The sequence below is a fragment of the Bos indicus x Bos taurus genome, chromosome 3, assembly GCF_003369695.1.
Source record: "Bos indicus x Bos taurus breed Angus x Brahman F1 hybrid chromosome 3, Bos_hybrid_MaternalHap_v2.0, whole genome shotgun sequence".
Classification (NCBI taxonomy): domain Eukaryota; kingdom Metazoa; phylum Chordata; class Mammalia; order Artiodactyla; family Bovidae; genus Bos; species Bos indicus x Bos taurus.
This window is the reverse complement of record NC_040078.1, coordinates 19944283-19957873: the sequence shown is the minus strand read 5'-3', so window position 1 is coordinate 19957873 and position 13591 is coordinate 19944283. Positions and strand designations below refer to the sequence as shown.

The window sequence follows — 13591 nt, the reverse complement described above, 5'->3', positions numbered from 1 at the left end:
AGAACGTGAACAGACATTTCTCCAAAGGAAATACACAAATGGCCAATAAGCATATGAAAAGATGCCCAACATCACTAATCATTAGAGAAACACAAACCAAAACTACGAGGTATCACCTCACACCCATTAAAATGGCCACCATAAAAAAGAAAAAAATAATAAGTGTTAACAAGGATGTGCGGGATTGAAACTCTTGTACACTGTAGGAATGTAAAACCTGCAACCCCTATTGAGGATAAAATAGAGATGCCTCAAAAAATTAAAACAGAATTACTATATAATCCAGCAATTTCACTTCTGGGTGTATACAAAAAAGAATTGAAAGCAGGATCTTGAAGAGACACTTGTACAATAGCAATGCTCAAAGCAGCATTAGTCACAATAGCCAAAAGAAAAAGCAACTCAATATTGATCAAGATGAATGGATTTTTTAAAATGTAGCCTATATAGCCAATGGAATACTATTCAGCCTTTGAAAAGAAAAAAATTCTACAATATGCTACAATATGGTTGAATCTTGAAATTATTATGCTAAGTGAAATAAATCACTCACAAAAAGACAAGCACTACAGGATTCTGCTTTATATAAGAATAATCAGATTCATAGAGTGTAGAATTGTGGCATGGACTGGAGGAATTGTGGAACAGGGAGTTATAATAGCTAGAGTTTTTAATTTTGTAAGATGAAAAAGTTCTTGAGATGGAGAATGATAATGACTACACAACAACAGGACTATACTAATACCACTAAACTATACACTGAAAAACAGTTAAAAAGAATATAAAAAAGAGGGACTTCCCTGGTGGTCCAGTGGCTAAGACCCCATGCTCTCAATGCAAGGGGTCAGGGTTTGATCCCTGGCCATGGAACTAGATCCCACGTGCTGCAACTGAGAGTTCACATGCTGCAACTAAAGAGCAAAGATCCCATGTTCTGCAACTAAGACCCAGCATGGCCAAAATAAATATATAAATAATTTTAAAACAAAGAATATATGTGTGTGTGTGTGTGTGTGTGTGTGTGTGTGTGTGTATGTATAACTGGGTCACTTTGCTATACAGCAGTAATTAACACAACATTGTAATTTAACTATACTTCAACTATATAAATTTTTTTAAAAGTTAAAAGGGCAAATTTTATGTTATATGTACTTTCCCATAATAAAAAAATTTTAATATATAAAAAAATGTTTGAGGTGGATCTACATCACTGAAAGGGAAAGCTACTCACCATATATGACTATGGAAAAATGGAAACATAAGCTACAGAAAATTATATACAGTAAGCTTATATGCATAACAAAAGCCTGGAAGAATTCATTTAATATTTATTCCATGCCTACTATATGTCAGGCACTGTTGCAAGCCCTAGAGATAAAAAGAACAGACAAAAATCCTAACTCTTACGAATTCTGCATGCTAGTAGAAGAGCAAGATAAATCGAGAAACAAAATATAAACTGGGCTGACATTTTATAGATAAGAAATGGATAAACAGCAATTTCATTTGGTTTGATCTAACAGTATGTTATATAGTGATAAATATAGAGAAAAATAAACTAGGGGAGTCAACTCAGATGCATATAAAGTTCAAGCAATTTTAGATAGGGAAGACCTCGCTGAAAAAGCAGCATTTAAGGAAAGGTCAGAAGACGGTAAGGGAATAAACCATGCAGGTATCTGGGGGAAATGCATTCTAGGCAGAGTGCAGATGCCTGGAGGTGAGAGTATGCCTGTTAAATTCTAGAAATAGTGTGCATGACCTCATGGCTAGAATGGAGCGAGCAAATGTTACACAATAACCTATTAACAGTGGTTATCTCTGGAATGGCATTTAGAGACTTCTATATTCGATTTTCTCCATATCCATTTTGTTTTATCTTTTATATTAGACATATATTACTTTTATAATCAGAAAATGCATGATCCCAATTTTTTAAAAAGAATATTTATGTGCATGTACCTGTGTGTGTGGCATGCACTGAAAATCTGACAGAACATACCTCAAACTCTAAAGTGACAGAAATCTAGATTCCAATCCTAGGGTTACCACTTACTACATGTATGACCTTGGGCAAATTATTTAATCTCTCAGGGTTTATCTTTAAAATGCAGCTGTAACAGTACCTACCTTCTGCGAAGATGAGATAGTAAACGTGAACAGTGCCTAACATACTCTAAGTACTCCTTAAATAGGAGCTTTGTAAAAAATACATCAAACACTAAAAAGGCTAACTGATTTGGCCATTACTAATTTTTACATTACAAAAGTAATGTATTAAAATATGGGTATACAGAAAATAAGATGTAGAAGTCTCCAAAAATAGTCAAACAATACAGAAGCAAACTGTCAAAAGTAAAGTCTTTTGTACATATACCCCAATTTCTGCCATGGGAAATTGCTGTTAACATTTTGTTATGAATCCTTCCACTATATATTACAGGATCTTAGCAATTTTTACATAACAAAGGAAAAGGAACCATATCATATTTATTCTGAAACTTTTATTTTCCAATTAACAATGTATTCTAGAAGGTATGTCACATCAATAAATACTGTTAGTTCATTCTGTTTTAACAGTTACACAGTATTTCACAGAACATATATATATGACTGGAGAAAGAAATAGCAACCCACTCCAGTACTCTTGCCTGGAGAATCCCATGAACAGAAGAGCCTGGCGGGCTACAATCCTTGGGGTTGCAAAGAGTCGGACACAACTGAGCAACTAACACACATACACACACACACATTTATGACGTTCAAGCTATCACTATCATAAATAATGTTTCATCAAATATCCTTGTACATTTTTAAACACATATGCCAAGATTACCTACAACAAAAAATTTCTGAAAATGACTTTCTGAATCTAAAGAAGCACATTTAAAACTTCGCCAATTACTCTCCAAGACCACTGAACCAGTGAAATTGCTCAGTCGTGTCCAACTCTTTGCAGCCCCATGGACTGTAGCCTACCAGGCTCCTCCATCCATGGAATTTTCCAGGCAAGAGTACTGAGTGGGTTGCCGTTTCAGTCATTCCAATTGAGAACTTCACCAATGATATAAATTATCCATAGCTCCAAAAGCACTGGATCTCAGCAATCCTTCAAAGTTTTACTAATTTTCTAGGTATAAAATGATTATCATTGTTGGTTTGATGTGGATTTCTCTATTATTAGTAAGGCTGAGTTTATTTTATATATTATCGCTATTAACTTTTTCTATTTCACCCTATAAATTTTAAAGTTAGTATACGTAACTTTTCTAAGAAAAAAACAAAATTTTTCCTTAAAAAATAAATTCCATACTTTCAATAATAGGTTTAATTGGGATCTAAGAGTTGGAGAAATTTAAAGAAGATAATTGAGGTGGTTTAAATTAAAGTCTGACACAGTCCTTAGCACAGAGAAGGTACTCAACAGGAAGGAAAAACTAAAGGAAACAAAGCTGCCGACCAGCCAGCCAGGAAGTTTCAGAAAGGTAGGTCAAGCTGAACCTCAGTAAAAGTGAAGAAGAGGAGAAAGGTATGCCATATACAGAAAAGAAGATGAGCAAATCATAATGGGGGGTGGGGGGTTATGAAAACAGCTGTAAGGAGATAGAGGGAAACAGGCCTACGAAGAAGCACAGAATCTGTATTCGGCAGAAAATATAACATGTCAAGTGCTACCCAACTGTGAGAAGGCCCTGAAGGTCAAAATGAAATCTTAAATCTGATTCAATAGCAACTGAAAGACAAAGCATACCTTTAAGTTGGAGTGACAAGAAAATATAACTTAAAAGATCAATCTGACAGACTTAAAATTTGAATAGAAGCAGAGAAACAAATTAGACTAACCAAAAAGGAGGTGATAAAAGGCCTAAATTAGGATAGCAGGATGAAAAAGTACAGGAACCTCTAAAGTTTTAAACTATGTAACTTCTGAATAAGAACAGTATTTTAAATATATATACACCTACTTTTAATCTCTTCTGCCCCCACCACCTCAAATTACATAAAGGAGAAAAAAATTTTACACAAGATAGAGAACCATATAAATGGGGGAAAAAATGGGTGAAAGAAAAGAATAATAAATTTATGGAAACTGGGACCACTACCTTTGGTAGACCCATAAGAACCGAATTCTAAACCAGAAAGGGAAAAAGCAAAGCAAAAAACCAACTCTATTTACATGCCAGAATGCCCCAGGCTCAGGAACTAGAGACTCTGGGCGCTTCTGGGGGAGGGTAGGGGGGAGGGCAAATGAAAGCTAAAATAAGGATTAGTTCAGTAACTGTTTAAGCAGCAGGTCAATTTCCAGATCCTCTCCCTGTTTCTTCCAAAAGGGAAAATGCCCCTCCTCAACCCAGTCAAAAATTGATTTATTCTCTCGAAGAGTGTAAACTAAACCAGAGGTCCCCTGGCCCGGGGAACACCAGGCAAAGCTGTAAGTGAGGTTACCAACCTGAAAACAGGGAAACTAAGAACAGTGTCTGTGAAAGGGCTGTACCCTATCGACCACTTCTTCCCTGAATTTCATGTGTCCTCTTTCTTGGTATAGGCCTTCCCTGTAGCTCAATGGGTAGAAGAATCTGCCTACAATGCAGGAGACCCAGGTTTGACCCCTGGGTTGGTAAGATCCCCTGGAGAAGGGAATGGCAATCCACTCCAGTATCCTTGCCCGGAGAGTCCCATGGACAGAGGAGCCTGGCAGGCTACAGTCCGTGGGATCTCAGAATCGGACACGACTGAAGCGACTAACACTACTGCTGCTGCTCACCCTCTAGAAGCTCCTGGCAGAGAGTATACAGGAGACCTTGAGTATGTGAAAATATCTTTCTTCCACTTCACTGATAGTCTGCCTAGCTATGGAACTCTAACTTGGAAATTATTTTCCCTCAGAATTTAGAAGGCATCACTCCACTGTCATCTATCTTCCAGTGTGATTACTGTACAGAGAAGCAAAACCATCTGATTGCTATTGTTTTTCACTCATCAATTTTCTCCTCTCTGGAGCTTATAAAATACTCTGTATCTGATGCTGAAATTTCGTAATAATGTGCCTTGAGTAGCTTAGTTTTCATTCATTGTTCTGGCTTTTTCAGTTTAAAAACTTGTATCACATCTGTAAAAAATGAAATTCAAATAAAAATAGCAATGGAATAAAAAAAAAAAAAAAACTTGTATCTCCTATTTCCGGGACATTTAATAAAAAAATTAAAAGTTTGGTTAAAAGAAAAGAAAAACAGATGTCACCAGAGAAGGAGGTAGAGTACTGCTGTTTTTATAACAAATCATGTAAAACCAACTAAAATAACTTTTAATATATATGTTTAAATAAATTTAAGAGTCACAGATATAAAAAACAAACTTATGCTTACCAAATGGGAAAGGGGGGGAGGGATAAATTGGGAGACTGGGATTGACACATACACACTACTATATATAAATGGGGCTTCCCTGGTGGCTCAGTGCTAAAGAATCCGCCTGCCAATACAAGAGATGCAGCTTTAATCCCTGGTCAGGAAGATTCCCCTGGAGAAGGAAATTGCAATCCACTCAAGTATTCTTGCCTGGAGAACCCTATGGACAGAGGAGCCTGGTGGGCTAGAGTCCTTCAGGTCGCAAAAGAGCTGGAAACAACTAGCAACTAAAACAAACAACATATATAAAACAGGTAACTATTAAGTACCTACTGTATAGCACAGGGAACTATACTCAATGCTCTGTAATGATCTATATGAGAAGACTCTAAACTAGAGTGAACATATGTATGTGTATGACAAATACACTTTTACTGTAAACAGCAGAAACTAACATAACATTGTAAATCAACTATACCCCAATAAAAATTAATTAAAAAATAAATCTATTTTAAGTATATATTTTATATAGTTAAAATGTTTTATATGCTTTAATATTCTTATATGCTTAAAATGCTTTTTTTAAATGGAAAAAAAAACAAGATGTGATAACAAATCTGATAAAAACATAAAAGAATCCAAACACTTCTAGTTACTTAGCCTGGGGAACTGGAAAAACTGTGATAGTCATGAAAGATACAGAAAAGTTAGGAAGGGCACCAAATCTTAAAGAAATACTGGTGACTACATATCTATATATACATACAAACATACACACACACACACACACACACACATGCACACACATATATATAAAACTTGGGAAAGTGTTAGGCACTCATTCAAGTCCAACTCTTTGCAACCCCATGGACTGTAGCCTTGCAGGCTCCTCTGTCCATGGAATTCTGTAGGCAAGAATACTGGAGTAGGTATATACTTGTATAGTGCTCGGTCACTTCAGTCGTGTCCAACTCTTTGTGACCCCATGGACTGTAGACCTCCAGGCTCTTCTGTCCATTGGATTCTCTAGGCAAGAACACTGGAGTAGGTTGCCAAACCCTCCTCCAGTGGATGTTCCTGAGCCAGGGATTGAACTCATGTCTCCAGCATCTCCTGCATTGCAGGCAGATTCTTTACTGCTGAGCCACTGCTGCTGCTGCTAAGTGGCTTCAGTCGTGTCCGACTCTGTGCGACCCCATAGACAGCAGTCCACCAGGCTCCCCCGTCCCTGGATTCTCCAGGCAAGAACACTGGAGTGGGTTGCCATTTCCTTCTCCAATGCATGGAAGTGAAAAGTGAAAGTGAAGTCACTCAGTCGTGTCTGACTCTTCGAGATCCCATGGACTGCAGCCTACCAGGCTCCTCTGTCCATGGGATTTTCCAGGCAAGAGTACTGGAGTGGGGTGCCATTGCTGAGCCACTAGAGAAGCCCACATACCTGTATATATATAATAAATAATATGTTAGTTCAGCTGCTCAGTCGTGTCCGACTCTTTGCGACCCCATGAATCGCAGCACGCCAGGCCTCCCTGTCCATCACCAACTCCCAGAGTTCACCCAAACCCACGTCCATTGAGTCAGTGATGCCATCCAGCCATCTCATCCTCTGTCGTCCCCTTTTCCTCCTGCCCCCAATCCCTCCCAGCATCAGAGACTTCTCAGATTATTCAAAAAGAGATTTTTTTTTAGACAGATGAAAATACAGAAAATAAGCTTATGTGAAAAGACAGGAATAAACATTTTGGACAGTCTTCAATACATAAAAGATAAATGAAGGGAAGGAGATACAGTAGTTACCAAATAAATTTGAGTCAGGTGGATGGGCAAACAGAAATGAAGGAAGTTGACTGGCTTATTAACTAAAGAGTTCCAGTCCTAAGAGTGAGACTTGGAGAAGCATAATGAACAAGAGAAAGAAAATGAGCAGGCCTAAGGAACAAAGCAGGAAGTCAGTGAGAAAAAGCAAGCAATGCACTGTTTCTGAAGCCAAATTCAAAAAGTTAATCAAAAAGGCACAATTATGGATTATTAAGAACCAGGAGAAAGATTCCAGTAAGAACCTTAAAGTCCTTTAAAGAGCTGAAAAACAATTATGAATAAAGGATGTTACAGAAAAGATTTTAAGAACTACAAAACTTTTCCAGCAAATTTTTCAGCACTGTGCACTCATCTCGCCATCCAAGCAACTGTGCTCTGCTGGCTGCCATATGTGGTATTTCACCTTCATCTACAAAAAAAGACAATACCCCACCCTCCTCCTTAAAAAGAATCAATTGTGCTACACTTCTATAGAAAGTGACTTTAAGTCCAATGGAGAAAATCTTGTAACTTAGCAGTTAAGAATACTGACTGTGTAAAGACCACAAACAATAAATGTTGGTGAGGATGTAAAGAAATGAGAACCTTCATACTATTTTCCACTGTGGCTAAAATGGTATATCAAATGCCTATAAAAAAATTTTGTGTAAATGGACTGCCAGCAATCACAATGTCTCTACCCGCCCCCAAAATTCTCTCTACCCCTACTAGCTATGTGACTGCAGACAAACTAATCATTTGTTCTGTGCCTTAGTTTCCTCATCTAAAAACAAGAATATTAATGCATACCTCACAGGATTCTTACAAAGATTAAATGAGATAATATACACGAGCATTAAAAGAGATGATATATTTAGAATAAGTGACCTATAATGTTAGCTATTATAAGTGAATTCATGATGTTATGGTTTAATGAGTGTTATCCTTTCAAAGGTATTTTCATGTTAACAGTGCATAAAGATATAAATCTCCAATGCCAGGTGTTGTAACATTCACTTATTCAATATTTACTCAGCATACTAGACACCCCTGAGAGCAGAAGGGTACTGTGGTGAACAAGGGAGATAAAGATCCTGCTCTCATGAAACTTAAATTGTAATTAAGTTGTTGAAATCAGGGACTTCCCTGGCCATCCAGTGGTTAAGACTTCACCTCCAAAGCAAGGGGTGTAGGTTCAATCCCTGGTTGGGGAGCTAAGATCCCACATGCTTTGTGGCCAAAATATCAGAACATAAATCAGAAGCAATACTGCCACAAATTCAATAAAGACTTTAGAAATGGTCCACAACAAAAATCTTTTTTGAAAAAGTTGTTAAAGTAATAAATTTAGTTTGTCTACTCAACTACAGAAAAATGTGAAGAGGCAAATACGAAACAAAGAAATGATGAAAAGAGATGCAAACTGAGATAATTTATCTGGAAACTGAGAGATGGTTTCTAAAATACATAATAGCCAACAAAACAGGAAACGTGCAGCCTGGTATACACTAAGAACTTAATACATGTTTAATAAATGTGCCCATTCCTTTCTCTAGGTTTGTTTCCTTACGCCTAAAATGATAGGGGTTATCTTTTTTTTTTTTTTTTTTGGCCACACCACACAGCCAGTGAGATCATAGTTCCCTGACCAGGGATCCAACTCGTGCCCCCTGCATTGGAAGCTTGAAGTCTTAACCACTGGACCACCAGGGAAGTTTCGTGATAGAGGTTATCTTGAATCCAAATTCAACATTTGTTAATGTCTACTTATTCAAATCATCATGGCATGTTAAGCAGCATTCTTAAGAACAAATAGCTCTACAAGCAGGGCCTATCATTGTCTGTGAATGATGGGCCCAAAGAAACTCCACTGAGTTCAGGCCTTGTATTTCACAAGAGCTTTAAATATATCCCTTCAGTTATATTTAAAGGGAATCAGCTATACAACCATAGAGACATTGGATAGCACTGACAGAAATGTCACCCTTTCACCTCTATAACAGGGCTATACCACCAGGGGAATTAACATTTAAAATAACCATTGTCAACAGCCTGAAGGGGAAAAAGTGAGTGAGTGAAAGTCACTCAGTCTTGTCTGGCTCTTTGCAACCCCATGGACTATACAGTCCATGGAATTCTCCAGTCCAGAATATTGGGAGTGGGTTGCCATTCCCTTCTCCAGGGGATCTTCCCAATCCAGGGATTGAACCCAGGTCTACCACATTGCAGGCGGCTTCTTTAGGAGCTGGGCCACCATGGTTTCAAAGACAGTTTCCCCAATCAAGAATTCAAATTTTACCAGTTTTGAAATTAAATATGCCCCAAATGTCACAGCCTAAGTAAAATCATGGGAAAGGGGGTTTAGTTTCCTTGAGTGTTGCAATTTAGTTTTTTGAAAATCAACCATCACTTGGCACTGCGGAAATCCCCATTGTTAATACCTTAGAAGAAAGTCATCCATAGCAGAGAACCACAAAAGACTTTCACAAAGCATCCATAAAACAACAAATTATTCTCATCTGTTAGTGATGAGTAGAGAAGTAGGACTGGAATGCAAATAACTAAAGTGAGAGACCACTATTTCAAAACAAGAAAACAAGTTCCAAGAATGCAGCAGTATCTACTTCTTAATTTCTAACAAAACAGAAAAGATTCAATTTGGTGCCACAATTCGAATAGTCTAAAAAACATGTGGAGAGGCTTCCCTAGCGGTCCAGTAGTTAACAGTCTGCCTAGCAATGCAGGGGAGACTGGTTCAATCCCTGGTCTGGGAAGATCCCACAGAGCAACTATGCCCATGTGCCACAACTACTGAGCCTGAGTGCTTAAAGCCCACGCTCTACAAGAGAAGCCACTGCAGTGAGAAGCCAGCCCAGCACAACAAAGATTAGCCTCTGTTGCTGCAACTAGAGAAAGCTCAGAAGCAGTAACAAACACCAGGCCCAACCGAAAATAACCAGCTAAGTAAGACGTACTTAACAAAAAGTAAAAATATTTTTAAAAATTAAAAACTACATGGGTTGAGGTTCTTTTTCAAAAATGTTAACTGTTTTTCAATTGCTGAATCAGTAAAATATATTTAAACACTTCTGAAAAAGTTTTTTGCAATAGAATATAATTTTTTTTTAAGTATCTTGGCATCTTAATTTTATACTACATAAACTCCTATTTTCCGGTATCTGAAAAAGTAAGTAAAGGTAATAGATAAAAATTAAGCTAATTTAGTTTAAAATTATAATCTAAGGAGGTTAAAAACTATGTGAAAAGAAAAAGTCTTCCTAAATGTCAGCCTTAAAAACCCAAACATGTATTCCTTCCTTTGCCTTCTACCCATTCTGCACCCACAATAAATGGTACCTAATAGCACAAAAAGAGGTCTCTGTTAAAGAGAATATTAGAATCAAGGGAGGAAAAACTTGTACTACTAAAAACTCATTCATATCTCTGGTTTGAATACTGAAGTATAAATCAAATAACTAATCTGTTCCCAACCAGTGCCTTAACCAATGTATTACAAATCACATGATTTTAAAAATGTTTTTCAAAAGTGTTAGTATTACACAGACAAGAAAGATATAGCCTTCATGAACCACCTACCCACTTACTTCTGCTTCCCAATGGTAAACAGAAATATTAACGAGTATGAAAAATTATCAATTACAGTGAAAAAAGGCACCACCATATTAGAACTATTACTTCAACGTAACTCAGAGTACAGTATAAACCATATCTTACTCTTCTTTTGATCCAGCACCATTTTAAGACACACACAGCAAAAAATGCAAAGGAACCAGGTCTCCTGAAAGTCTCTGTAGGACCACCAACAGTCTCTAAGTCAAACTCTATAAACACAACTAAAATGATCAAGTATTGTTATTAATGCTAAGGATTACCTTAAAGGAAGCTTAGAAGAGTAAAATAATTATTACCAAAAATCTTTGCAGACACATGTGAAAAACGAACAAACAAGAACCATAGGGAAACTTAACTAGGAAAAAGACAAAGTAGAAAAACTCAAAGAAACATGTATGATGTCTCTAGTGCCTAAAATGACCCTAAGAAAAAAAGGTTTGACCATGCACAAGGAATTCAGATCTGAAAGGCATTTACTATCTTTTCACTGAGCACAGAACATTTCCACCCTGTGTCCCTATATTTATGGCCCTCATATGCAACAGGCTACCAAAAGTCCACAATTGATCTCTTCCTTTTGATACAAAGAGGCAAAAGGAAAACTGAAGGAAGAAAATGCACTTTCTAACTTAAACAACACCGTTGAACTTGGAATCAATAACTTGGAAGCTATGGGAGAATTCTCCAACATCAAAAAGAAATCTAAAAATTGCAGAAGCAGGCTGCCAAAGGGAAATAAACAAAATAACTGTTCCTTCATAAGCAAGCATTCTGTACAAATACTATTTTCCACTTACAGATTTAAGCTGATATTGATCAGCTAATGAAAATGTGGTTAAGAGACTGTCCTTCTGGTTACTGTTGTTTAAAAAACAAAACAAAATAAAGCAACCCCACCCACACTGCTGGAAAAAAAGCTTCTGACATATGCACTAAACTTGTTTACTTCTCCATCTCTTAATAAGAGAAATGCTTTGCAACTTGACTATGGTTATATAAGTATTTTGCAATGTGTTAGTTTAAAATCTTGTTTATTTACTCCCTAGTTAACAGATAAGTCATTTTACTTCAAGGTCAGGTTTGCCATAATAATAGCATCTTTCCAATTTTATTCCATCACTCAGCACTTCCTGCAATGGAATTTTAGCCATTAACTTTATCTCCTTTTCCTTTAAAAGGAAAAAACTAAAAAGATTTAAAAATATGATATTGACATCTGGCAAATTAAACTTCTTTAAATAGTTCTGTTCCCAGAAACATGGTAGGAAAGACAGTAAATTTCACAGTGATTCAATTGTAATAGCAAAACCGGGGTATTGCAAAATACTGCTGCCTTTCAGAGGCACGAAAAAAATCCATTTAAATTTTAACAAGGGAACAGCAGTGAAGCCCTCCCACTACTATACTTTCAAATTATTCATCCCCACCTCTTACTTCTTTTCTGAAGCTATCAAAGATAAGGATTTCTAAGAAATGGCCAAGGTCAGCAAAGTAAACTAGGATCCCTAAAATGAAATACTTCCCAGGGAGAAATAACTGTAATGTACTGGAAAGAGGACTGGGACTAGAAATTTCAAAACCTGATCTGTCCAGACCTGTTGCACTACACCCTATTCTATGTCTGAGACATGACTGGTTAATTTTTTTTTTTAATGTTCAAGCTTTCACTATAGAAGAGATGTTCATTGAGACACAGCATGAACTGAACTTAAAGAAGGGGGACAACCTCGACCCACCTAACAAGATTTCAACCTGGGGTCCCGGATGCTTGCTGTTGGCAACATTTATCCTGAAACTCAAACACTGTACACAAACCTCAGCCTTCAGCAGCTTATGACACTAGAGGCACCTCTTAATAATAAACGCAAGTTTCAAAAGACAGCCCCCTCGGGGGGGAATACAGGTTTGTTTGTCTGTTTTTAAGAAACAGTATAAATTCAAAGATTTTGAAACTTTAAAATCTAAACGTTTGGAAGTAACATCTCAGCTAAACGGCAACGCCGTCCAGCGTTTATAAGCCCAAACTACTTTTAAAGTAAAACGAGCCACTCTGCCCAGTTATTCGGCATCAAGCAGGTCTACAGTGGGCAGAGTGTTGAAAGAGCACAACGCACACCAGAACGCCGCCACAAGAGTGCAGGCGGGCCAGCCCCGCGCGGACTGGCGCTCCACCAGAACTCCGGGCAAGGAATCCGCAACTAGCACCCACCTGCTCCCTCCCTCTACCTCGGGTCTCCCCCGTTTCCCCCGGGTCCGGCCCCTCCCCCAGGTTACTCCCCTCCCCCACCGCCCCATAGCCGCCCCCGCGCGCCCCAGCGCCCTCAGCCCCAACTACGGCCCCTCAGCCCGGGTCTCCCCAGCTGCCAACCCCTTCAGCCCCTCCTCCTTTACAAACAACCCAGTCCTCCGTCTCCTCACCGGGGTTAGCAGCAGTCGCCGCCATGGCCGTAGATGCCACTGCCGCCGCACCACCCCCCCCAGTGGGAGGAGCCGCCGCCACGGAACCGGGGGGGAGGGGGAGGGAAGAGCCACTCCCCAGACGCGGCGCCGTACTGCCGCCACCGCTACCGCGGAGCCCAAGATGGCGGCCGCAGCAACCCCCACCGTCCCCAGCCCCTACAGCGGGGAGAGCCCACGTCTGAGGCGGGGTCAGTCTCAAAGCCAGCCTCCTCGGGAAAACTGACCAATGAAATCCAAAATCTGTCAGAGGGCGGGCTGGCCACTGAGCCTCCAGCCCGTCCCGTGGAGGAGGGTGGGCGAGAAAGAAGTCCAGCTGTCTTCCTAATCCCGCCTCTTCTGAGTTAGAGGTCAAT

The 13591-nt window shown here is 38.7% G+C and overlaps 1 protein-coding gene across 1 annotated transcript in view; it reads right to left on the bottom strand.

Annotated features, from left to right (window-relative positions):
- ARNT (aryl hydrocarbon receptor nuclear translocator) overlaps nucleotides 1-13374 on the bottom strand; it is a 66788-nt gene extending 53414 nt beyond the window's left edge. Inside the window, exon 1 of the mRNA XM_027534326.1 lies at nucleotides 13197-13374. Within this exon, the coding sequence (XP_027390127.1) occupies nucleotides 13197-13221 (25 nt within the window). The 5' untranslated portion in view covers nucleotides 13222-13374. The remainder of the gene's footprint in view (nucleotides 1-13196) is intronic.
- Nucleotides 13375-13591: the final 217 nt, after the last annotated feature.